General features: G+C 42.3%; 1 protein-coding gene across 1 annotated transcript in view; it reads left to right on the top strand.

Moving 5' to 3' along the window:
• The window catches only part of RPF2 (ribosome production factor 2 homolog), a 35,350-nt gene extending 12,845 nt beyond the window's left edge, over nucleotides 1-22,505 (top strand). The window contains exons 6-10 of the mRNA XM_036317585.1: nucleotides 639-715; nucleotides 6,198-6,297; nucleotides 13,331-13,433; nucleotides 21,387-21,531; nucleotides 22,258-22,505. Of these exons, the coding sequence (XP_036173478.1) occupies nucleotides 639-715; nucleotides 6,198-6,297; nucleotides 13,331-13,433; nucleotides 21,387-21,531; nucleotides 22,258-22,437 (605 nt within the window). The 3' untranslated portion in view covers nucleotides 22,438-22,505. The remainder of the gene's footprint in view (nucleotides 1-638; nucleotides 716-6,197; nucleotides 6,298-13,330; nucleotides 13,434-21,386; nucleotides 21,532-22,257) is intronic.
• Nucleotides 22,506-27,163: the final 4,658 nt, after the last annotated feature.

The following is a 27,163-nucleotide window of genomic DNA, read 5'->3' as shown; positions in this document are numbered from 1 at the left end:
TTAGTCAGTATTAGAGTTAGAAAAAAATAAAAAGATAGTAGTATTCCTAGCTGCATAGATTAATTCTTTCTTAATAAATATCTGTTTAATGGACAAAAACAAACCCTTGCCTGGTCGGTTTTTTGGTTTCTTTTTTTTTTTTTAATATATTTTATTGATTTTCTACAGAGAGGAAGGGAGAGAGATAGAGAGCTAGAAACATCGATGAGAGAGAAACATCGATCAGCTGCCTCCTGCACATCTCCCACTGGGGATGTGCCCGCAACCAAGGTACATGCCCTTTTCCGGAATCGAACCTGCGACCTTTCAGTACGCAGGCTGATGCCCTATCCACCGAGCCAAACCGGTTTCAGCTTTTGGTTTCTTTTTTGGCCTGGCTGTTTTGAGACTTGGTCTGACATGCTCAGTGGCTTAGGCAAAATAACCCTCTGTGGGTCTTTATTTACTCTTCTGTAAAAGATCCCTTCCAGAACCAAGATTGCAACAGTCTATCCTAGGTAGCCTTGAAAATTCAAAGAGGAGACATGTTTGAAGGATATAAGAAGAAAGAAAAGAGGCAGCTATTAGGATGTTTTGAACATTGAAGATAAGCTTTTCGGGAAAAATAAATGCTCAAAAAAAATGTGTTTTCCTTCTAGGTCGTATGTATGACTACCATGTGCTAGATATGATTGAATTAGGTATTGAGAAGTTTGTCTCTCTAAAAGATATTAAGGTAAGATACTGATAAAAATAAGAAACATTTTGTAATGTTTCTCTTGGGCAATAGTGACATCTGTGGTGAAGAGTTGATAGTAGTTTGGTAACTTAAGTAAGAAAGAACTTTGTTTTTATACTAGTGTGGTCTGAGATAAAAGTATAATTTCATTTTACCTTTACTTTAAACAGTGTAATATATTTATAGTATATAACACAGGTAGGTCTCCTAGTAATTAGCCTTCAGAGTGGTTACTAACTCTTGTCTAGGCCCATGGTTTAAATGCTATCTCCTCTCTGCATTATCACAGCATCTATTTTATAGAACTACAGAAATACTAGAATTTCCAGAGTGAGCCCTGTTCCAAACTTAGGAAGCTTTAACTGATCCTACAGTATTTTGGCTCCTAGCTAACAAGTTGCTAGTTAAGTCCTCCCCTTAAGGACTTGCATTTTTGTGTCTCTCTTATTTGAATGGGATTAAAAAACAGAAAATAGTAAGTAGTCTTGAGAGGCAAGAGAACTGTCCTAATTCAGCTCCTGGGTCCAAATTGGGCTTCTATTCCCTCAGAACTCTGTTTCTTGGTTTAATCTATTCCATCAAATACATGATTTACTTAGACCTCATAGCTACCCTATGAAAGGCTGAGATTATTTTCCTTATTGTAGAGATTTAGAGATTGAAGCTGAGAGGAATTCTGTTGGTGACTTAGAGTCAGATATATAGTAAATGGTATAACCAGTTAGGACTCAAGGACTTTGGAAGAAAGGATATTGAAGTGTGTAATTGGAAGTTATAAATTATTCTCAGTATTCTTTTGTGTGTGTGTTTTTAAATATATTTTATTGATTTTTTACAGAGAGGAAGGGAGAGGGATAGAGAATTAGAAACATCGATGAGAGAGAAACATCGATCAGCTGCCTCCTGCACACCCCCTACTGGGTATATGCCCGCAACCAAGGTACATGCCCTTGTCAGGAATCGAACCTGGGACCCTTGAGTCCGCAGGCCGATGCTCTATCCACTGAGCCAGACCAGTCAGGGCTATTCTTAGTTTTTGTGTCTTTGATGGTCGTGGTATATTGAAAGAATTATAGCATATATATAATGAATACTCTCCCCAACCTCCTCTAAAAAGAGGACATGCCTTCCAGGTTTCCTGTGAGTTTGAGAAAAGGCTCTTACCAGATCCCCCCTTAGCTACACCAGTGTCTTCAGGTACAGTGCAGAACAGTGGCCTGAGATTGGATTTAGAGGCAGAACACTTGGCTTTGAGGCCTGTCATAGCTGTTTAGATGATTTGTGACCTGCTATAGTCAGTTACTTCCCTGACCCTCAGTTGCAATCAACTATTAAATAGGTATAACAACACCAAATGAGAGAATATATGTGAAAATGCTTATCATTGAAAATGACGTATTGGAAGGCATTTTGGAAAGTGTGTAAACAGTGATGCTTTATTATGGTGGAAACCATCGCTTTTTACAGTGTCTTTTTGGGGATGTGCACAAATCCCTGGAGATGAGCAGCATGTCCCCATTTTACCTTTGCCACTGCTCCTAGCTTGCTGGCTTGGTCACCAGTTAGTGGGCTTGAGCATTGGCTATTGCATGCATGCCAACTCCTCTACTCTTTCCACTTCCCTTCCAAAGCAAAGAACTACCTCTATCCACTGTGCAGCTTGTAAACTGGACCACAACTTGTTTTTCAGGTCTCTCTCTCTCTTTTTTTTAAATATAATTTTATTGATTTCAGAGAGGAAGGGAAAGGGAGAGATAGAAACATCAATGATGAGAGAGAATCATGGATTGGCTGCCTCCTGCACGCTCCACACTGGGGATCAAGTCCGCAAACCAGGCATGTGCCCTGACCGGGAATGGAACCCAGGACCCCTCGGCCCACAGGCCAACTCTCTATCCTCTGAGCCATACAAGCCAGGGCTTTGGGTCTCCTTTTTTAAAAAAATTCTCATCCGAGGATATTTTTTCATTGATTTTTAGAGAGAGAGTAGAAAGGAGGAAGGGAGGGAGGGGGAAAGAGAGAGAGAGAGATATCAATGTGAGGGAGACACATTGACTGGTTGCCTCCCGCACATGCCTTGACTGGGGCCGGGGATCAGACTTGCAACCGAGGCCCCCTTTTGCTGGGGTTCTCGTCCCAGCATCTAGAACAGGGGTGGGCAAACTTTTTGACTCGAGGGCCACAATGGGTTCTTAAACTGGACGGGAGGGCCTGAACAAAAGCATGGATGGAGTGTTTGTGTGAACTAATCTAAATTCAAAGTAAACATCATTACAGAAAAGGGTACGGTCTTTTTTTTTTTTTTTTTTTTTTTTTAGTTTTATTCATTTCAAATGGTCCGGATCCGGCCCGTGGGCCGTAGTTTGCCCACGGCTGATCTAGAAGGTTCAGGAATCTGGAGAAGGCTGTGCGTAGATTAAATAGGAGTCCAGAGACAAAGCATAATTTTGAAAGGCATTTGCGGGTCAGAGGAGCTTAGCTAAAGGAGCTAAGTTCAGTAGAGTGTCAGCCTGTGGACTGAAAGGTCCCGGGTTCGATTCCAGTCAGGGGCACAATCCCAAGTAGGGGCCTTGCAGGAGGCAGCCGATCAGTGATTGTCTCATCATTGATGTTTCTATCTCTCTCTTCCTCTCCCTTCCTTTCTGAAATCAATAAAAATATTAAGTTCTAATATCTAAGGTTTCTAGGTCCCCTCATCCCAGGACCCCATGCTTTTTATTAACACAACTTGTCCTGAGGCAAGGCAGAGGTATACACATCAAAGGGTCAGGGTTTCTTACAGAGCCCATTGTCAGAATGGGGAAACGGCTGTTCAGGTGTTTGACCAGTAGGAGGCAATAACATGTAGATTAAGATGCCTTTTAGCTGTTTGGCAGCCAAGCAATCATCCCTTTTTAGGTTTGGGAAAATGCCTTCAGCCATTCCCAGATGGCAGCCCTGCTGTCATGCTGGAATTGGTCTCCGGCACCCTTTGACTGGGAATCAGGCCCATGACCCTTAAGACTGTGGGCCCATGCTCTAACCACTGAGCCAGAGCTCAGGTGTCTTTCTTAACAAGAACCATTTAAACTGAACACTAAATTTTTACTCATGGAGCATATCAATAATTAGAAAATTCATTAATTGCTGAGTATATGCTTACATTGGCAGTCCTGCACAGACAGTTAGTCAGCCCTTCACTTTTTACCCCATCATTTGGTTACAAGCTTATATTTTTAGTCTATTTTGGATTGCATGCTTTGTTCTACCTTGTCTCTATATTTTTTCTTTACTTTGACTCCTCATTTTTAAGGCATCTTCACCAGATATTTCTTTTCTCACTTGCCTACTTTTATTGCCAAGCCTCATTCCTCTGTTAACTCTTTTTTTTTTTTAAGGAACATTAGATTAGACCAGGGGTCCTCAAACTTTTTAAACGGGGCCAGTTCACTGTCCCACAGACCGTTGGAGGGCCGGACTATAGTTTTAAAACTATGGACAAATTCCTATGCATACAGCGGCGGCAAAAACACCCGGCAGGCTGGATAAATGTTTTTGGCGGGTCGCAGTTTGAGGACCCCTGGATTAGACTCTACCAGGAAACAGAGTGATTATTCTAGGCGCCTGTTTTCTAAGATGGCAAAACTGCTAGGGGTGGTTTTTCTGCATAAAATAAACCTTAATGAGTGAGATGATTAAAATTTAAGGCTAGTTGATTTTATATTAGGTAGTATGAATATATCACAATTTCTCGGGATATTTTACTTGAAAAGTTTGTGTGTAATTTATAAGAATTATTTTTCTATTTTTTTCTTTGTTTAAAAACACTTAATTTAAAAGGTTATTCAAGGACTTAATAATTACAGTATTTTTAGTATACTATGTCATAGAATTTATATATTATTTAGAATTTTAGTACCTTTCAGGCTATTAGAATAAAATTCTTTTGTTGTAGTTTCTTCTAGTTCAGGGTTTTCACATTGTGAAAAATATCAGTGATCTACATAAGTACTGTTTCACATAGCTTGTTTAGTTATATTTTTATGATGTGTATACTGGGTCATGGCTTAAAATAATATTTTTTATCACTATGCACTGTGGTCAGAATGGTTTGAAAGTCAAAGTTGTACTTGGGTTGCCTCACTTTTTCTTAGTACTTAATAGCCCCCGTGGACCTAGCGGTAGCAGTAGGAGCATCAGGTAGGACAGATGGAGCACAGCGGAGTCATTGGATCTAGAAAGTCCATTTAGGCCCTGGATCAGACAGACAGCTTAGGCCAGTGATGGCGAACCTATGACACACATGTCAGAGGTGACACACGAACTCATTTTTTTGGTTGATTTTTCTTTGTTAAATGGCATTTAAATATATAAAATAAATATCAAAAATATAAGTCTTTGTTTTACTATGGTTGCAAATATCAAAAAATTTCTATATGTGACATGGCACCAGAGTTAAGTTAGGGTTTTTGAAAATGCTGACACACCGAGCTCAAAAGGTTCGCCATCACTGGCTTAGGCACATTTCCTAAGTATAGACAGTTAAGTCTCAGGATTTGAAAGCAGAGAATGCCAACTATAATGGTCATGGCGAACAGGGAAGCAGCAGGTGACTTCTAATCCTACAGCAGAGGATGTTTGTTTTTTTTGTCCTATTTTGTTTTGTGGTTGGTTTGTTTTTTTCCTGCTAAATTTGGATAATCCTGGAAGTGCCCGGCTAGCTCTGTCGGTAGAGCATGAGACTCTTAAATTTGGATAATCTTGATTAATGTCAGAGCAGTGGTATTAGAATCAGTGGGAAGCTCAGACCAATAACCGTTTACCGTCCTCTATAAATTAATCTTTCATTTAAAGAATTTTTTTCTATTTGATTTTCTTTCACTTTGGTGGCTTTTAAATGTAAATCCTCTTATTACTTACATCACATTCTTCTTGGTATAAAAAAAAATCCAGAACTGGACAAAATAATTTTTCTAGTAAGAGCTTGAACCCTGCTGAGTAAGGATTAGCACATACTTTCTATAGCTTGTATACAATTATTGGTTTCCATGTAAATGTTTAGTTGGTAGTTTAATTGAACTTTCATTTAAAAACACTGTTTATGTGATACAGTAGGAAAGGCACAGCAGGACAAATAATTCAAAGAAATTTATTTTGAATCTGGCTATTAGAGGGCTATGTTTTTGTTTTTAGTAAGTTTAGCTTTTTATTTTATTCTTGCATAGATAATGTTAACAAGTAGCTTATATCATTCTTTGACCACATATTAATTTGGCAGTGTGAGAGAGTGGAATGAAAAATTACTTTTAATATAAAAATCTGTAAGTTTAAAAACTCCAACTCTGGTTTTAAGTCTAAAATCAGCATGCATGGACAGTTTTAGGACAGTTTAGAAAATCTAAGAATGAATTCATTACATATTAAGTATCAGTTACTTTAAAATCAGCATATAAACAATTTAGACTTGATAATTATATAATTACATTTTTTCGTTTCATAGAATAGTAAATGCCCTGAGGGAACAAAACCCATGTTAATATTTGCTGGTAATGATTTTGATGTAACAGAAGACTACAGAAGGCTAAAAAGTCTTCTTATTGGTAAGTGTTTTAATATTTATTATCTGCAGGGTAGCTCAGGTAGGTATTATAAGACTGTCATTGGTAGCACTTTGCCACTTAACTCTAGGTATACAGCTTTTTAAAAAAAATCTCCTTTCTCTTTTCCCTTTTCATTATTTTCTCTATTCCCCACTACCAGGGGAGAGTTAAAGGGATGTTATATTCTATTGAGCATAATTATTTTCTTGATACTATAGTAACTTTGGTATCAACCTATTTATATAGCATTTTACACTTTATAAAATACCCATACCCATCTCCTGTCATTATCGGCATCAAATTCAATTTTGGTGAAAATTGAAAAGTTTTCAAGATGGTTATACATCATTCACTTCCATTCAAAACCTCTATTAGTTTTTCTTAATCTGATATACAAGGCTTTTCATACTATAACTTGCTTTCTTGGTCTCCCCCAATTTTCTTTCTTCCTTTTCCATTAAAAGTGGTTTATTGAGAATATGTTATACATATTCCTATTGTTTTTTCTGATTCCATTCTTATTTATCTGTTTTCTTCTATTCTTGCAAACCTCAGTTCTTTCCCAGGAAATCTTCAGTGGCCTCCCAGCTTCTTTTATTTCATGATCATTATCATAAACACCAAGCATATACTAGGTACTTTTTATATAGTGCTTCATTCTCACAATAACCTTATAAGACTGTTTTATAGATGACTTATTCTTAGTGAAATTTGCTAGTTCCTAATTATTTATGTGATGACTGCATTCTTTCCTATATGTTCACAAGTCGCCTACTTAAAATCTAATACACAGTTATTGTCATCATCTAGGATTGACATTAATTTTACCAGTTTTAAACAACTTTTTCTCTCTTTTTTAAAAAGCTGGCATAATTGTTCTCCATGATTTCTTAAATGGTACTAATACTTAATATTATGCAATCACATCTGCCAGCTCTTATCTAATCCTGGAAAAAAATTTAGTTTGTAACTAGAGGTACAGATGCTTCTGATACTCAGCATTATCTCAAGTTTAAATTTATTTCATCTGAGCTTTTCTTGCATCATTCTTACCAGCTTTTGGGCTAGGCCATATATATTTTTGGTTGCCCTTCTTTTGGATTTTTACATACTTTGCCCTAGATCACTTTTGAAAAGTTTGTGGGGTATATATTATAAACAAACTGTATACTTACTCTTTACAGATGAGCTGACCAGAAAAGGGTGTGTGGACAGACACATTGCTTTTATTTTCCTTATCAGGATTATTTATGTTCTTAGTGCTGGGTTTACAATTTTCAAAACTTCTCATTTTTAAAAAAATATATTTTTATTGATTTCAGAGAGGAAGGTAGAGGAAGAGAGAGAAACATTAATGATGAGAAAGAATCATTGATCAGCTGTTTCCTGCACACCTCCTACTGGGGACGGAGCCCACAACCTAGGCATGTGCCCTGACTGGGAATGAAACTGACCTGGTTCATAAATCAATGTCTAACCACTGAGCTGTATCAGCAAGACCTTTTCTTTTTTTAAGAACCTCTCATTTTTAATAAATGACTATTTTTAGAAAACCCAGTACCACTATAACCTCCTTAATCCTTTCTAGAGTTCTTGAGTTTGGTGACATTCCATTTTATAGATGGGAAAATAGAGGCTCAGAGAGGTTAAGAGCTATTAAGTAGGTGAACCAGGATCAAAACCCAATGCCTGAGTTTTTCTGCTTCTACTGTCCATCATGTGATAGTGAACATTTCCTTTGCAAAGTCTTTGCCACTTTTTATGTCTTAAAGAATCAGGCATGAAAGACAATGACCAAAATTTCTTTCTTTCAATATTATGCACCCCAAAGTAAAAAGGTTGTTTTTCCAGTTAAGATTGCTATTACTTGTACTGGATTGGCCCAGATTCCCTGCCTTTTGCCCTCTAATTCTTCCAATTAATTATTAATAGTCAGTGACGGTAGTACTTATAATTTGTTAGAACAGAGAGTGCTTTTGTTTGCTTTTGTTTAAATGGTTTTTATAAAAAACGATCTTATTGTTTTGTGCTTCTACTAGGTGGCAGTAATAACCACATATTGCAGTGATGAGTGGGAGGGAGTGAAAACCATAAAGGAATCTGGGGAAAGAAGAAAGGTAGAGGAATGGAGTGAGATTGTTGGGTACCAAGGGAAGTTGAGTTTTTAATACTCAACTGCAGCCGCAGACTTCTGGTTTATATTTGTGTTCAAATGAAATAAAGTAGAGCAGTAGGGAAAGAGACTTTTATCAAGGATTTTCTTCCTTCTAGGAAGTGTGTGTGTGTATGTGTGTGTGTGTGCGCGCGCGTGTATATAATTGGCCAGAAAGAAAAGTTAACTTCGTAACTTCAGTATTTTCATGGCAGGTACCCATTTTGTTCATCCTGAGTTTTGTTTCTGTTTTGCTTTTTAAAAATACTATATCGATTTGTGGTTATTCTTAGTAGGTCCTACCAGCCGGCCAACCTCCTGCAGCCCCGCCCCTGATTGGTCCCCCCACCCCGATCGGGGGCGGGGCCAGCCAACCGACCTCCTGCGGCCCTGGTCCCCCCCCCCCTTCCAGGCAGCTCGGCCCCAATTGGGGGCAGGGCCAGTGGCCAACCTCCTGCAGCCCCTCCCCCCAGCCAGCCCGTCCTCAGCTCCAATCGAGGTGGACTGGCTGGACCCTACCGGTGCACAAATTCATGCACCAGGCCTCTAGTATATAAATGTTTTTATTGATTTTTAGAGAAAGAGGAAGGGAGAGGGAGAGAGAGATAGAAACATCTATGAGAGAAGAAGCATCATCAATTGGCTGCCTCCTGCACACCCCCACCAGGGATTAAGCCCGCAATCCAGGCATATCCCCTGACTGGGAATCAAACCAGTAACCTTTTGGTTTCATGGGTCAACACTGAAGCACTGAGCCACACTGACCGGACTAACTTATGAATTTTGAGGAACACAAGCATTGAGTTCATTATGGAAATAGTATTCCCATGTTGTGGATGGAGAGATTCAGGCCAGTTAATTTACTTGTTTGGAGTGAAGAGCTAGTAAGTGGTAGAATCAGGGTCTGATCTGTTCTCAGACTCTGATCCCTGGCTCTTTTCCAATGTATTTACTTAATGTTCACAGCCACATATCAGATCTTATTTTTGCTTAGAATTGACCCATTGACAAAAATGTCCAAACTGGGGCTTTCCTTCTGACTATAACCAATTTATCTTCTACCTCTTCCACTTCCTTAGTTATATCTAACTGGGTTGTTGTTTTTTATTCCTATACTCATAATATCTCCCATTTTAATTCAGCCATCATTTTTGCCCATTTTAAGGTGAGCCTTTTCAGCAGTGTCCTGAGGTTCGATATACTGTAGTCCATCACCCCTTTGATGTTTCAAACTTTCCTTATACTTTTAGTGCCCCAGTCCTGGGATCAGCTATTTCTCTAAGGTGCCCTGGTATTTTTGGTTTTGGTGTGTTTTTAAGTTAGGAATTATCTTAGAAATCACAGTCTGGGTGCTATGGACTGTTTCTGGGTTGGTCATTGTTTCTAGGCTTTTTTAGTGGGCAGAACTATGAAATATGTTTGTTTGATAATATAAAATATATCCTGAGTTCATACTGAAACTTATAACTCAAATTTAGGACACGATGATCTTAACTTCATTAACTTCACATTGTCACCTTGCATTCATGACAAAAATTCAGGTTCTCAGTGTCTTCAACATAATTATACATTTACTTTATACTGTACTACACACACAACAGGCTCAGCATAAAATGCCACTGTTAGCAATAGTTATATGACTACTGAGTGCAGGTAAAGTTTTTTTGTTTGTTTTTTTTGCAGTTGTCTCTCTAAGATACATTGTGTTGGGAAGATACAGGTCAAATTCCTGTATTTTTATTTTATTTTAAATATATATTTTTATTGATTTCAGAAAGGAAGAGAGAGGGAGAGAGAGAAACATCGATGATGAGAGAAAATCATTGATTGGCTGCCTCCTGCACACTGGGGATTGAGCGCACAACCTGGGCATGTGCCCTTGACCGGAATCAAACCCGGGACCCTTCAGTCCACAGGCTGATGCTCTATCCACTGAGCCAAACTGGCTAGGGCAAATTTCTGTGTTTTGAAGTTGCTTGAAATAGTTCTTTTCTGTATGATTATGCCTGCAGCTCAAAACACAGGTTCATTTCTTTTCAATATTTAGAGGTTACTTTAAATTTTTTCATTTTTAATTATTTTTAAACAACTTATTTTTAAGATTTTTTATTATTACTGATTTTAGAGAGAGAGGAAGGGAGAGGGAGAAGGGAGAGAGGGATAGAAACATCAATGAGAGAGAAACATCAATCAGCTGCCTCCTGCACGCCTCGTACGGGGGATCGAGCCCGGAACCTGGGTATGTGCCCTGACCCTGAGTTGAAATGGCAACCTTGTGGTACATGGAATAACGCCCAACCAACTGAGCCATAGGGGCCAGGGAATTAAACAGCTTTTGAGGTCTAAGTTACAGTCAAGTACGCATTTGGAGTTTCAAAATTTGATGGATTTTGACATATGTATACACCTGTGAAAACCATTGCAGTCAAGATACAGAACCTTTCTTTCCATCACCTCCCAAAATTTCCCTGCACCCCTTTGCAATCCACCCTTTTTCTCTATTCTAAACCAACAGTGATGTGCTTTCTGTCATTATAGATTAGTTTGCATTTTCTAGAATTTTAGATAAACGGAATCATATAGTGTGAACTTTTCTTGGCCTGACTTCTTTACCTAATTGTTTTTTAGTTTCATCCATGTTGTATCAGTAATCATTTCTTTTTATTGTCGAGTAGAATTCTATTTATAGCTGTTTCATAATTTGTTTATCCCCTTAATCTGTCAATAGACATTTATGTTCATTCCAACTTTGGACTATTATCAGTAGATCTGTTATGAATATTTATATACAAACTAGAGGCCCAGTGCATGAAATTCATGCACGGGTAGGGTCCCTAGGCCTGGCTGGCAATCAGGACTGATCAGGGCATTCCTTCCCCAGGTTGCTGGCTGCAGCCCAGGGCCTCCCTTTGTTCTCTGTCGTCCCCTAGTGGTCAGCACACGTCATAGTGAGTGGTTGAACTCCTGGTTGGTCAAACTCCTGAGGGGACAAGTTTCATATTAGCCTTTTATTATATAGGATTTTTGTAAGGGCATATGCTTTCATTTCTATTAGGTAAATAGCTAGGAATAGAATGGTAGTCATTTGAGTAGTCCATGTTTAACATTTTAAGAAACTGCCAAACTGCTTTCCAATGAGATCCCATTTTACATTCCCATCAGCAGTTTATGAGAGCTCCAGTTGCCCCACTACTTGCCAATACTTGGTAGACCATTGGGTGTTGTATCCTGATAGTAGTGTGTTTCCAAAGTTAGATCTACAAAATAAAGTATTGTTATCATTGTAACTTTAATTTGTATTTTCTAATTATTAATGATGTTGAATATCTTTTTATGTGCTTATTGGCCATTCATATATCTATGGTGAAGTATCAATTTAAATCTTTGCCTGGTTTTTAAAATTCGGTATTTAGTCTTATTATCTATATACTGGAAGCCCGGGGCACAAAAATTTGTGCACTGGCTGGGGAGGGGGGAGTGGGGTGGTGTCCCTCAGCCTTACTTGTGCTCTCTCACAGTCTGGGACCCCTCAGGAGATAACCACCTGCTGGCTTAGGCCCGCTCCCCAGGTGGCAGTCGGCAGGCCCGATCCCTCGGTGCCTGCCCCCGCCTCCCCGGGTCGCGAACACGGCAGGCCCGATCGGGGCTTGGGGCGCCACCCTGGGTCGGGTCGTACACGGGACGCCTGGGCGGGCCGGCCGATTGCTGCTGCCCCACCTGGCCACCCCAGGTCAGGTCGCACACAGGATGCCCGGGTGGGCCGGCTGATCGCTGCTGCCCCGCCCGGCCGCCCTGGGTCGGGTCGCACACGGATGCCTGCTGCCTCGGGTCGCAGATAGCAGGCCCGGATGACGGCGGGGCAGGCAGGATGGCGCTGCCCTGCCCTGCCTGCAGTATGCAAATTAGCCGCCATCTTTGTTGGAGGTTAATTTGCATATCACGCTGATTAGCCAATGGGAGGCGTAGCGAAGGTACAGTCAGTTACCATGTCTGTCTATTGTTAGGAAGGATACAAAAGCCTAAGCGACTGGAATGACTGGTCGCTATAACATGCACCAACCACCAGGGGTTAGATGCTCAATGCAGGAGCTGCCTCCTGGTGGACAGTGTGCTCCACAGCCAACCTTCTCCAGCCAGCCAACCAGTGTCTCTGTCCACTGTCCATTGGTTATGCTGAGCATTGGTTTGCAGCAGTTCTCAACCTGTGGGTCGCATCCCCTTTGGCGGTCCAACGACCCTTTCACAGGGGTCGCCTAAGACCATCCTGCATATCAGATATTTACATTATGATTCATAACAGTAGCAACATTACAGTTATGAAGTAGCAACGAAAATAATTTTATGGTTGGGTCACAACATGAGGAACTGTATTTAAAGGGCCAGAAGGTTGAGAACCACTGGTTTAGAGGAATAACTTCAAAACTGAAAAATAAAAATGGCTTAGTAAACTAAACAGAAAATAAAGTCATGAGATTAGTAGAGGGGTTGGATGGAACAGTCAGACATTTTTCAGGGATTTGCTTTATGCTATCTTATCTTTTTAGAAAAGTATTGGTACAAACAGAGCATTTAGAATGCAGCTCTTTATAACTGAATTTTAAAAGCATGTTAGTCTTATAGAAACATGTAACAGACTGTGGAATCTCAGAGTGAAGGGGGGGGTAGGGAGTGGGTGGGAAGAGATCAACCAAAGAACTTTTATGCATAGATGCATAACTCATGGACACAGGCAAATGGCCTGGGATGGGGGATGGGGTAGGCTACAAGGGATCAATGGGGGAAGGTGAAAGGGGGACATATGTAATACTTGCAACAATAAAGATTTCATTTAAAAAAAAAGAGTATGTTAGTCTTTTTTAACAATCTAATATGTGCTTTTAGATTTTTTCAGAGGCCCCACAGTATCAAATATCCGCCTGGCTGGTTTAGAGTATGTCCTACACTTCACTGCACTGAATGGGAAGATTTACTTTCGAAGCTATAAGTAAGTGTATTTCTTAGCATGTTTTTATTAATCCCTATGGTTAGTATTTTAGTGTGACTGTTTTTAGAGCTCAGACTTAGAATTGATGTTGGGCCAAATGTGTGTTTCGAGAGCTTGAAGAATACCAGTGCCACAGTCGCTCTGTGCTCAGCCTTAATTTTGTCATTCTCCTTCCTGCTCACTTCTGTCTGAACCCTACTTTTCCAGGGCCCTGGAGACCTATCGCTGCACTTCTTCTGAGCTTAGAGCACTAATGCAGTATTTTTTATTTAATATATATTTTATTGATTTCAGAGAGGAAGGGATAGAGAGAGAAACATCAGTGATGAGAGAGAACCATTGATTGGCTGCCTCCTGCACACCCCACACGGGATCATGCCTGCAACCCAGACTTGTGCCTTGACCAGGAATTGAACTGTGACCTGTTTTAAATATCGACGCTCAACCACTGAGCCACACCAGCCAGACCACTAATGCAATCTTGACCCTCCCTACCTTTAAGCAGTATCTCCTTAATCTTCTTGACTAGATTTAGAGCACCAAGCCGAAAGACCTAGGCCAGGCAAAGCAGATTTCAAAACCCTGAGTCTAAAAAAATAAAGTCTGAAAGGAATAAGATTCAGTGCCTACATTCATTTTACCCCCTTTTCTTCAGCCAAGGCCTTCTGTCCTTACCCCCACCACAGTCTAAATCCTACCAAGCTCATTTTGTTTTTATTAAAAAGCTTAATGACATGCTACAATTGTGCTTTTGAGTTGATAGAGCCCAGGCTTTCCTAGAGGGTACATTGACTCCAACAAACTGCCTTCCTTTGAACACCAACTTCAGACTGATTGTTTACTGTGAATTGTGGCCTGGCAGGGCAGCCTGAAAGCCAGCAGCTTAGTGTTGATAGGTGGTTGACCAGCTTATGTCCAGTGAGCATCCAAAGGAAACTAAATATTCATGTCTTTTGTCAGTATTTTCCATCTTTGTCTCAATTATATTGAGTCAGAGATATTCAGTTCTTACCATATGACTAATACTACCACCACTTGTTTTTCCATTTTCCTCTCCTTTAAATAATAATAGAAGGAAATGCAATAAAATGTCCACATGACTATAAAATACTAGAGGCCTGGTGCACGAAATTCATGCGGGGGAGGTGGGGTCTCAGCCCAGCCTGCACCCTCTCCAATCTGGAACCCCTTGGGGGATGTCCGCAGGATCCGGCCTAAACTGGCAGTTGGACATCCCTCTCACAGTCCGGGACTGCTGGCTCCTAACTGCTCACCTGCCTGCTGCCCTGGTCGCCCTCAACTGCCCCCCTCTGCTGGCCTGGTCACCCCTAATTGCCCACGCTGGCCTGGTAGCCCCTTACTGCCCCCCTCCCCCCCTGCCCCGGCCACCCTGGTCACCCCCAACTGCCGACCTGGTTGCCCCACGCAGCCTGCTGTTCAGTCATTTGGTCATTCCTCACTAACCCCCCTGCCGGCCTGGTCACCCCATGCAGCCTGCTGCTCGTTACTGTGATGGCGTCCCAGATAATTTTCATATTCCTCTATTATTAGTATAGATAATTAGGGATTTTATAATCATTTTTGGCTTGTTAAACTTGAAAGCCCCTTAAATCTGTTATTTAAATTTCCCAACTTGATTTTGGGGCTTTTAAGAGTATATTTTATTATAAAGTCGGTGTCCCCTATTTAGAGAACAAGAAATACAGTAAAAGATGAATAATCATTGACATAAAATTTTTTTTGAAAACTTGTGTTAAATGAGACTAGGAGGATACAAATGAAATGAATAATAATAATAACTGAAAAACTCTCATAGTGAACAATTTCAAAGAAAGTATCAGAACTTGCATTTAGTGAAAAGAAGCACAGAGAAAATTTAAGAAATGGAAAACTAGCAAATCAGACTTCTGAATGAGGATAAATTAGCAGTATAACTGTGCATATTCACTTATCTGTTTATTTTAAGAAGAATATAATTTGTGGCCCTAGCTGGTTTGGCTCAGTGGATGGAGTGTCGGCCTGCACACTGAAGGGTCCCAGGTTCGATTCTGGTCAAGGGCACATGCCCAGGTTGCAGGCTTGATCCCCAGTAGGGGGCGTGCAGGAAGCAGCCAATCAGTTTCTCTCTCATCGTTGTTTCTGTCTCTCTCTGCCTTCCTCTCTGAAATGAATAAAAATATATTAAAAATATATATATAATTTGTGGAATCACCATTAGGTTAGCATGGCAGTCCTGTAATGGGAAAAAAAAGTTTGAATTTATTTTTGCACTTTCTGGTGTGGCTCCATGGTTAGACTCTTCACCTGTGGACAGAAGCGGGGAGGAAGGTGCATGTAGGAGGCAACCAAATGATGTGTCTCTCTCACATTGATGTTTCTCTCCCCTTCTCCCCCCTCCCTCCATTCCACTTTCTCTAAATATCATAGAAGAAATACCTTTGCTTGAGGATTAACAAAACAAAACAAAAGTTTGAATTTTTAAAACCAGAGACCTTGGTGTAACATTTTAATTCCAGGTATTTCATATATGCCCTCTAAGGCCTATTAGCTATTGATTTGAAATGGAAAATGGACAGGGTGATTGACAGCTAACTGCTATTGGGAAAATTACTGAACATGTGGATTAGTTTAGCCTCCAGGGGCTGTGCCACGCTTGGATTGGGAAGAAAGAGGTGTTCCCGGGAATGAGCACACCTCTGACCTGTCTCTCTGGGCTGGAACTCAGCCACATGATATGAGCAGGTCTCTTCTCAAGGTCTCCTTTTCTTTTTCAAAGTGTAGCAATACCATTTAGGTAATTCTGAGATATTTTATAAGAGGGAGGGAGGGTGCAGATGGAGGTGGGAATGTGACAGACCCAGAGTTGGGTTTTCTGCCTTGTTCGGTTGGGTCTGAATTACAGCAGTGACTTGTGTGGCTCCTCGGACGTTTGTATCGGCTGCACTGCATCCTGCCCTCTCTCCTTTCTTACTGATTTTAGACCCACTCGGGGAATCAGTCAGTGTTACTGACCTCCTCCTGTATACCCTATAATAATTACTTCCTTATGTATGATGACAGTTCGTATTCCTTGGAGAACTTTATTCAATATAGGTCCAGGGCCATTCATATGAAACAAAATCTTTAATAACGTCCACGCATGTCTTTGCAATGGTATTGGTTATGTTTTATGGGGATAAATAAGCAAAATAGGAAGTGTTAGCATACCTTTACAAGCAGACATAACTTACTAGGCAAGAGATTTAAGTGTGAGAACAGAAACTCAGTAGAAGAGAGGGATATGCAAGGGAGAAATAAGGAATTATAATTTGAACAAGAGTGGTAATGCCAGTCTTTCTCAAGAAGTATGCAAATAATATTTAAAAGTATATGGAAATGACCAATTATCATGTCTAATAGCTGGAGCCCATTTGAGAGGGAAGGAACTGAATTCTGTTTGTCTTTGTGTCCCTGTATCTTATACCATATGGTCTTGTAAAACTGAATGTCACTTTTGATTTAGAGCTTATAGAGAAAACAAAACAAAACTTGAGGTTAGGATCTGAGGTTAGGCATATGATGTAAAAGTTCTGGGCAATAGGTATTTGGTTGGAGATAGGAAAGCCTGGAATTGAAATGTGTACAGTAGTCCCCCCTTACCCATGGTTCATATGTTCCAAGACCCTCCAAGTAGGTGCCTAAAACCGAGGATAGTACTGAACCCTCATCAACTTCTTCAACTTGTTAGTTTCTTCATCAACAGATGTCGCTCTCCAGTAATTTTTATATTTTCAGTCCAAACCTATTCCTGAATCTGTAACCATCCCTTACTTGCAGTAAATGGCTTGGTGTACTTCTTTTAGGGGATCCCTTGCTTAAGTCTTCATACAGGCACTATGCTTTCTGGTGTGACACATTGCTGTCAGTCAGAACACGTGTTCTGTTCATGTCTTCCATCCATGAATTTAATGTCTCTTTCCATCTTAACTTATCATGTACTGTGGCCTTATCTTTTACAGTTGGAGGTAAGACAGCAAAACTACCACAGATTTCCTTTTCCTTCTTCATAATTTCATGGATAGAAGATTCATTCTTACCATAGATCTTAACAACCTCAGTGTAGGACTTTTTCCTTCTCCTAGTAAATGGAGAACTTTCTTGTTTCCACTTAAAGGAAGCACTTAACACTTCTCTTTGGCATATCTGAGTTGTCAGTATCACTACTCTTGCATTTTGGGCCATTATTAAGTAAAATAAGGGTAACATGAACACAAGCATTGCAATACCTCGACAGCTGATCTGATACTGAGGTGGCTTCTACGTGACGATCAGGAAGCTTGTGCAGCATAGAGATGCTGGGCAAAGGGATGATTCACATCCTGGGCCCTGACAGAGCAGGACGGTGGGAGTTTTCATGAGGCTACTCAGAACAATGCATGGTTTAAAACTTATGAATAGCTTATTTCTGGAATTTTCTGTTTAATATTTTCAGGCCACTGTTGACCATGGGTAACTGAAACCATGGACAATGAAACTACGGATTGGAGCAGGGGGACTATGCTATCTTTTAAAAACTTCAGTGTGTATAATGGGATGAAGGCAAAGGAAATGGTTTTTATTTTGTTTGTGTTTTTAAAAAAATATATTTTATTGATTTTTTACAGAGAGGAAGGGAGAGGGATAGAGAGTTAGAAACATCGATGAGAGAGAAACATCGATCAGCTGCCTCCTGCACACCCCCTACTGGGAATGTGCCTGCAACCATGGTACATGCCCTTGACTGGAATTGAACCTGGGACCCTTCAGTCCACAGGCCGATGCTCTATCCACTGAGCCAAATCAGTCAGGGATATTTTGTTTGTTTTTAACGAGTCAACAGTAGTCTTTTTATTTTTTTAAAAAAATACATTTTTATTGATTTCAGAGGGGGTAGAGGGAGAGAGGATAGAAATATCAATGATGAGAATCATTGATTGGCTGTCTCCCGCATGCCCCACACTAGGGATTGAGCCTGCAACCTGGGCATGTGTCCTGCTAGGAAATAGAACTGTGACCTCCTGCTTCATAAGTCAAAGCTCAACCACTGAGCCACACTGGCCAGGCAGTAGTCTTTGTTTTTCTTAGCGTAATCACAAAAATCATTTATAAATTCTGTATTAATATATTGCCTTTGAGAAAGAGTGAAGAGGTTGTTAAAGGCTTAACAAGTGATAATTTTAGATTCTAGATATCACTATCAAAAGCTTAATAGGCCTATCACCAGAAACCATGGCAGGGAACTGAAAACTAGAGAGCATTTCCTTCTGTTTCTGAGCAGTACACATGCTTGGTAAAGTGATTAAGATGAGGTCATTTACATAGACAGGATGGCACTATAACTTCTTTGAAAAATAGCAACATATGTAGTTAGTTGGAAACTAGAGGCCCAGTGCATGAAATTCATACATGGATAGGGTCCCTAGGCCTGGCCAACCATCAGGGCCGATCAGGGCCTTCCTTTGTTCCATGCCACCCCCCGGTGGTCAGCGCACATCAAGTGAGTGATCAAACTCCGAGTTGAACTTCTGAGGGGAGACTTTGCATATTAGCCTTTTATATAGAGAGAAGATAATCAATTATAATACCATTTAAAAATTATTTGTTAGGAGCACACTTATATATAAATAAAAAGGTGCTTTAAAGCAGTCTTGCCACACCTAGTGGTACTCAGGCAACCTGAATCCATCAGGCATGCCATGAATTATCCTAGATCAACAGGTTTTCCATTTATTTGAAAACTAGGGGCCCGGTGCATGAAATTCGTGCACTGGGTATGTGTGTGTGTGTGGGGGGGGGAGTGTCCCTCAGCCCAGCCTGCCCCCTCTCACATACTGGGAGCCCTCAGGCGTTGACCCCCATCACCCTCCAATCACAGGATCGGCCCCTTGCCCAGGCCTGACGCCTCTGACAGAGGCGTCAGGCCTGGGCAGGGGACCCTCATTTCCCCCCATCACTGGTTCTGCCCCCCAGCCCAGGCCTGATGCCTCTGGCCCAGGCTTCAGGCCTAGGCAGGGGACCCCCAGACCCCTCCGATTGCTGGCTCTACCCCTTGCCCAGGCCTGAAGCCTCGGCCAGAGGCGTAGACCCCCATCACCCTCCGATCGCCTGATCGGCCCCTTGCCCAGGCCTGACGCCTCCGCCAGAGGTGTCAGGCTTGGACAGGGGACCCCCATCTCCCCCCGATCACTGGCTCTGGCCCCCGCCCAGGCCTGAGGCCTCTGGCCCAGGAATCATGCCTGGGCAGGGGACCCCCATCTCCCTCTGATTGCTTGCTCCACCCCCCGCCCAAGCCTGACGCCTCTGACCCAGGCTTCAGGCCTGGGCAAGGGGACCATCATATTCCCCCAATCCCCGGCTCCGCCCCCCCAGCTCCCCGTGGTTGCAGGCTCCGCCCCTGCCCAGGCCTAACGCCTCTGGCCTGGGTGTCCGGCCCGGGCAGCGGGGACCCGCAGCTGCAGCGGCCCTGCGATCGTGGGCTCCACTTTAGGCCCAGGCAAGGGACCCCTAGTTCCCGGGACTGCCAGCTTCGACCTTGCCCAGCTCCCATCGCTGGCTCCACCCCTACTTCCTGCTATCACTGGCCAGGGCGGCAAAGGCGCCTGATTCTCCGATCATGGGGCCGCCTTTGCCCTGCCCCCCAGCTCTTAGCTCCCCCCTGGGTTTCCGATCACTGTCAGTGGCAGGGGGCTTCTTCCTGCTTTCCCTTTCGCCTCCCAGCATTGTGCCTACATATGCAAATTAACCGCCATCTTGTTGGCAGTTAACTGCCAATCTTAGTTGGCAGTTAATTTGCATATAGCCCTGATTAGCCAATGAAAACGGTAGAACCGTACGCCAATTACCATTTTTCTCTTTTATTAGTGTAGATGAGCATCTTAAGCAGTAGAGAAATTAAAAAAAATTTTTTTTAATTGATTTGGTATTTTTTAGAAAGAGAAACATCGATCAGCTGCCTCTTGCATACCCCCAACTAGGGATGGAGCCCACAGTGCAGGCATGTGCCCTGATTGGGAATGGAACTGACAGCCATTCGGTACATGGGATGGTGCCCAACCACCTGAGCCACACTAGGGCAGTAGTAGAAAACTTTTTTATTGAAAATTTCTATGTAATTTCCCTGATTTCTTAAGTAGTCAGCACGTTTTTTCTTGATGTGTTCATCAGGGTACTAATCTTGATATGAGTTCAGCATTATAAAGATGATTTATTTAAAGGTACTGAAATGTGGATGCAAATGCAGAAGTATGTGTGATATGACAGTTAAATGATCGCTGCTCCTGTATGCTTGGCATTAGCTCTTTGGGAAGATGCCCTAAACCAGCCAACTTAAGCTTCTAAAACTATTTTCCCCTTAGTGAGCCTGAGGCAGGCATTCTCTCTCCTCCTGGAACCATATAAAGAGAATGGCTGCCTACGGACTCTGTTTTAGGCTCTTTTTCCCTGTGTTTGCTCCCTTCAAGTCCCATACTAATATTCATGTACTTATATTCATTTATCTTCTTAGTATCTATTTATCTTTTAATGTCAGTATATCTTTAAAAAAGCAACCACATTTCAGCTCTTTACAAATCCTAGGCTGATGGGTATTTTTCTTCTTTTTTTTTGGCCTTGTTCAGTTAGTTGTAAATTGCTGTGTCTTATACAGCATATTTATCACTATGACTCCTACTGTGGCCGGTAAATGCACCCCCCATGGGTGGTCTGTATTGGTAGGCTGTCTGCGTGTGACGCACTTAAGGCCCAAAGGGCTGGTGATGAGTTTTTGCACACGCACTTCCTGGTGTTTGCTGGTCTCTTGGGTATTCCTTACTGTGCTTTCTTCTTTTTTCTTCTCTCATCATTTATGGAACTGTAATTCTCTTGGACAAAGATACTGGGTGGGGATGGGATGTTTATCAAAGTCAGAGCAACATTTCCTTTTTCCTATTTACGAAGGCTGCTGTTGAAGAAATCAGGTTGCAGAACACCACGGATTGAATTGGAAGAGATGGGACCCTCATTGGACCTGGTGCTGAGGAGGACACATTTGGCCTCAGATGACCTTTATAAGTTATCCATGAAAATGCCAAAAGCCCTCAAGGTACATGACTGGTGGATTGTATATTCCACTCTTCCCAAAAAGGATTTGTGGCATTAATTAAAGGGCATACCTAAAGAGATCAGTATAACAGATAAAATCAGACTCCCAGAACCAAGAAAAGGGGAAGAAGCAAATAAGCCAACCACAAAGATAATAAAAGAGTTGCAGAAACCAGGATCAAGTGTGGCTGAGAACTTTCTGGTAGCCAAGATTGCTGCCAGTTTTCAGCAAAAAGGAAAATTGTTTTGGGTATTGTGAAGACTGGGGAATTAGAGCACAGGATGTGCTTGCATAAAAAGTGTTCTGGCTTTTGAATGGTTTTAAAAGACAAGGAGAGATGACATCTCTGGAATGCCAATAAAGATATGATAGTCACAATTCTTTAAGCTAAACACAGGAAATTCTCTCAATGCATGTTAAAGGTTAGTATAGTCTATTATGTTGCATATCGAAGTGTGGGGTCTGACAATTTACTTGGGAATTGTTAGAAATACTGAATCTCAGGTCCCGCCCTAGACTTAATCATAATCTGCATTTTAACAAGATCTGCAAGTGATTTCTATGTACACTTAAATTTGAGAAGAAAGGTTGATAAGGACTATAGACTATAGCATCGAAGGGATGCTCACTAGTGGAAATTAGTAAGGTAGTTGTACATTAGATTTTTTTTTTTTTTGCCAGTTCATGATACTAGAGACTGTTAAATATATATATTCTATTTCATAGCCAAAGAAGAAGAAAAATATCTCCCATGATACTTTTGGTACAACTTATGGAAGGATTCATATGCAGAAGCAAGACCTAAGCAAACTACAAACCAGAAAAATGAAGGGGCTGAAGAAGCGACCTGTAGAAAGGATAACAGAAGACCTGGAGAGAAAGTCAAAGAGAATTAAAAAAAATTGATGGAACTTGGCAAAAAACTTGGTTCATTGTAGTCTGTTGACATAAAGAGAATTATCAAGCATCAGCCATTTCTATGTTTCTTTCTTAGAAGATTTTGTATATTGTTATAATAATTTACTTAAAATATATATTATGAACAGTAATAGTCTTACTTGAGATATTACACCCTGGTGTGCCATATTTTTCTCTATGGTATATTTCCATCTGTCCACTGCCCTGCAAAGTCCCCTATGTCATTGGGTGGGTGAGTGAGAAAGGGTCTCCAGAACAGCCATGGTATCTCAGAGAATTTCTGAGTTAAGCTTTAGATAAAAGGAGGAAGCCATGAAAAGCAGAAATGGCCCAAAACAACTGTACACACACTCAGTAAGGCCTACCACTGGGCTACGCCAGCTGGGGTGAAAGGAAGTTTTGATAGGGGTAGACTGAGAAAGGAGAAAGGGTAGGATTGAAGACATGGCACTTTAGGGTACTAGGCAGCTAAAGGTTACACAAAGGCCTTGGGTGTTTGCAGCCTGTTTTGAATTTTTATTTTTTATATTTTTATTGAATTTATTGTGGTGGCATTGGTTGGTAAAATTATAGGTTTTGGGCATACAATTCTATAAGACATCATCTGTATATTGTATGTGTGTTGACCACTTCAAGCCAAATCTCCTTCCATCACCTGTCTATCTCCCCTTTCCCTCTCCTACCTCCCGCCCCTTCCCCATAACCTTTGGTACTGTGTCTGAGGTTATTTGTTTTTGCTTAATCCCTTCACCTTTTTCACCTAGCCTGCCAACCCCTTCCCAACTGACAGCTGTTAGTTTGTTCTCTGTATCTAAGTCTATTTCTATTTTGTTAATTTTGTTCATTAGATTCCCCATATAAATCAAACCCCGTTTCTCAAAGTCTCCCATCTCAAACAGTTCTTGTTCTCAAGTTCACAGAAAAAATGTTTCAGTTACTTTGGTTTGAACCGACAAGCTGATGGCATGACAAAAAGCATCTCTCAGGCCACAGACTAAGGAGCTAATGCTTTTGTTGCTGGCAAAATCAGTGATTATCACAATTTTAAAACAAAGAGGCCATCAAAAGTGCTAATGTTGCTAAGGGTGTGAAAGAAACAGTGATCATAGACAACGGTAGAAAAAAGTGTTGTTGATTTGGATAAACGAAAAGCAGTTAGGCCCTCGCTGGTTTGGCTCAGTGGATAGGGCGTCAGCCTGCAAACCAAAAGTCCCAGGTTGGATTCCAGTCCAGGGGCAGGTACCTCGGTTGCAGACTCCTCCTAGGCCCGGTCACTGGTCAGGTTGCAGGAGGCAATCAGTCAATGTGTTTCTCTCACATCGATATTTCTGTCTTTCCCAATCTCAAAAAGTCAATGGAAAAATGTCCTCAGATGAGGGTTAAAAAAAAAATCAGACCTGAAAGACATCCCTTGACTGAATGCTAAAAGTGATTCGTTTAACATTAGGGGGTGGTTCAATAAATTTTTTTTTAAAAGTGTTTATAGACTAAACAGTACATTCGATGGGTACTGTATGTAAGAAAGGTTAAAATGGAATCGTGCCCAGCGGGTATGGTTCGGTAGTTGAGCACTGACCTATGAACCAGGAGGTCATGGTTCAATTCCTGGTCAGTCCACATGCCCTGGTTGCAGACTTGATCTCCATCCAGTAGGGGGTGTGCAGGAGGCAGCCAATCAGTGATTCTCATTGATGTTTCTATCTATCCCTCTTCCTCTCTGAAATCAATAAAAATAAGAAACAAAAAGCTGAATCATTTGGGGTCTGGAACAGATTAATTCAATTTATATTATTTCTAATGGGGGAAAAATGATTCGGTTTTCAAACAAATGGCTTCTCCAACAGCCTTCCAGAACGAATTTAAGTTCAAGAACCGAGGTGCCACTGTACATGTCTTTTGCTGACTGGCTTTCACTTGACATAATACTCTCCAGGTCCATCCATGCTGTTGACAAAAAGGTAAGCATTCCTTTTCTTTTTAACAGCCAAGTAGTATTCCATTGTGTAAACCTACCCCAGTTTTTTTATCCACTCATCTACTGATGGGCACTTCGGCTGCTTTCAAATCTTGTCTATTGTAAGTAGTGCTGCAATGTACATAAGGGTGCATATGTCAGGGGTGGGCAAACTTTTTGACTCGAGGGCCACAATGGGTTCTTAAACTGGACCGGAGGGCCGGAACAAAAGCATGGATGGAGTGTTTGTGTGAACTAATATAAATTCAAAGTAAACATCATTACATAAAAGGGTACGGTCTTTTTTTTTTAGTTTTATTCATTTCAAACCAGCCCGCGGGCCATAGTTTGCCCACGGCTGGCATATGTTCTTTCAAATTACTGTTTTGAGCTCTTTCAGATATATACCCAGAAGTGGAATCACTGGGTCATAAGGCAGTTTGATTTTTAATTTATTTATATTTTATTGATTTTTTACAGAGAGGAAGGGAGAGAGTTCAAAACATTGATGAGAGAGACACATTGATCAGCCGCCTCCTGCACATCTACTGGGGGTGTGCCCGCAACCCAGGTACATGCCCTTGACCGGAATCGAACCCGGGACCCTTCAGTCCGCAGGCCGACGCTCTATCCACTGAGCCAAACCGGTTTCGGCTTTAATTTATTTTTAAATAAATTTTATTCTTAATAGGTTTTTTAGAGAGAGGAAGTGAGAGAGAGAGAGAGAACATTGATCGGTTGCCTCCCATACATTCCCAACTGCAGATGAAACCCACAACCTAGGTTTGGGCCCTGGCTGGGAATCAGACTGACCTCTGGTTCGTAGATCGACGCTCAACCACTAAACCACGTTGACCAGGCCTAAAATTTCCTTGAAGACTGGCTGTGTGCCTAGGAAAATGGGAAGAAGCTTTCTACTTTCTCCTTTTAGTGTTGTATACTTATTTTCTCTAAGTGTAGAATTTGAGTCCCTGGCAAAGAAACTCCTATAATAGTACAAGCCAATCCTATCTAATAAAAGAGAAACATGGTAATTAGCCGTACATCTGCTACCCTTCCCATTGGCTACCAGGGTGATATGCAAATTAACTGCCAACTAAGATGGCGGTTAACCGCCAACAAAGATGGCGGTTAATTTGCATATGTAGGCACAATGCTGGGAGGCGAAAGGGAAAGGACGGAAGAAGCCCCCTGCCACTGACGGTGATTGGAAACCCAGGGGGGAGCTAAGAGCCGGGGGCAGGGCAAAGGCAGCCCTGCCCCCCAGCCATGATCAGAGAACCTGGCGCCTTTGCCGCCCCGCCAGTGATAGCGGGAAGCAGGGGTGGAGCTGGCAATGGGAGCTGGGCAGTCCGGGGAGCTAGGGGTCCCTTGCCCAGACCTAAAGCCTTGGCCAAAGACCTTAGGCCTGGGCAGGGGTGGAGCCTGCAATTGCGGGGAGCTGGGGGTCCCCTGCACAGACCTAACACCTTGGCCAGAGGTGTTAGGCCTGGGCAGGGGCGGAACCAGCCATCACAGGGAGCAGGGGCAGAGTCAGCGATCCTGGGCAGCTGGGGATCCCCTGCCCAGGCCTAAGGCCTCGGTCAGAGGCATTAGGTCTAGGCAGGGGTGGAGCCTGCAACCGCGGGGAGCTGGGGGTCCCCTGCCCAGGCCTAAGGCCTGGGCCAGAGGCGTTAGGCCTGGGCAGGGGCGGAGTCAGCAACCGTGAGCAGTTGGGGGTCCCCTGCCCAGGCCTAATGCCTTGGCCAGCAGCATCAGGCCTGGGCAGGGGCGGAGCCAGCTATGGGAGGGAGATGGGGGTCCCCGGCCCAGGCCTTACACCTCTGGCAGAGGCATCAGGCCTGGGCAAGGGGCCAATCTAGCAATCGGAGGGTGATGGGGGTCGATGCCTCTGGCCAAGGTGTCAGGCCTGGGCAAGGGTGGAGCCCGTGATCGGGGGAGATGGGGTTCCCCTGCCCAGGCCTGAAGCCTGGGCCAGAGGCGTCAAGCCTGGGGTGGGTGTGGGTGGGGTGCCAAGCCGCAGATTGGTGTGAACTACAGAGGAAGCACCTTTTCTGACCGCTCATTGGTTAAGCTCCCTGTATGCCACTGGTAATATTCTTAGTAACTTGGGTAATAAGAATCCAAAACAGTGATCTAGGGTTTTTCACCAAACTCCTGGTGAAAAAAATGAAGGTCCGCTGCTGGAGGGCTAAGAAATGTCATATCCTGCCCTAGCCACTTTGGCTCAGTGGATAATGCCTTGGCCTGCCGATGGCAGGGTCTGGGTTCAATTCTGACCAAGGGCATGTACCTAGGTTGCAGGCTCCTCCCTGGCCGGGGCCCAGGTCAGGGCTCATGCAGGTGGCAACCAATCAAAGTGTTTCTCTCATTTTGATGTTTCTCTCTGTCTTTCCCTTTCTCTTTCACATTCTCTAAAAATCAATGGAAACATCCTCAGGTAAGGATAAAAAAATAATAAAGAAATTATTATTATATGAAAGACACATCTTGAAAATGCCTAAAAAAGTTGTCATTTTTTCATGGTGACGGGACTGGAGTCCGTGTTGATGAAAAAACCTTGCTGGCTGCGGTGACTGGCAGTAGCTGCAGCAGTGGGGTTATGGGGCTGGTTCCTTCCCCTGATCAGCCAGGTCACCTCCCACAAAGGGAGGCCAGACTGCGGCTTAGGCCTGCTCCCCAAGGGGAGCAGGGAGCGGGCCTAAGCTGTCAATAGGACATCCCCTGAGGGCTCCCAGTATGTGAGCGGGGGCAGGCTGG

This window comes from Myotis myotis, unplaced genomic scaffold (genome assembly GCF_014108235.1).
Source record: "Myotis myotis isolate mMyoMyo1 unplaced genomic scaffold, mMyoMyo1.p scaffold_m19_p_7, whole genome shotgun sequence".
Taxonomy (NCBI): Eukaryota; Metazoa; Chordata; class Mammalia; order Chiroptera; family Vespertilionidae; genus Myotis; species Myotis myotis.
This window is presented reverse-complemented; position numbering and strand designations above follow the sequence as displayed.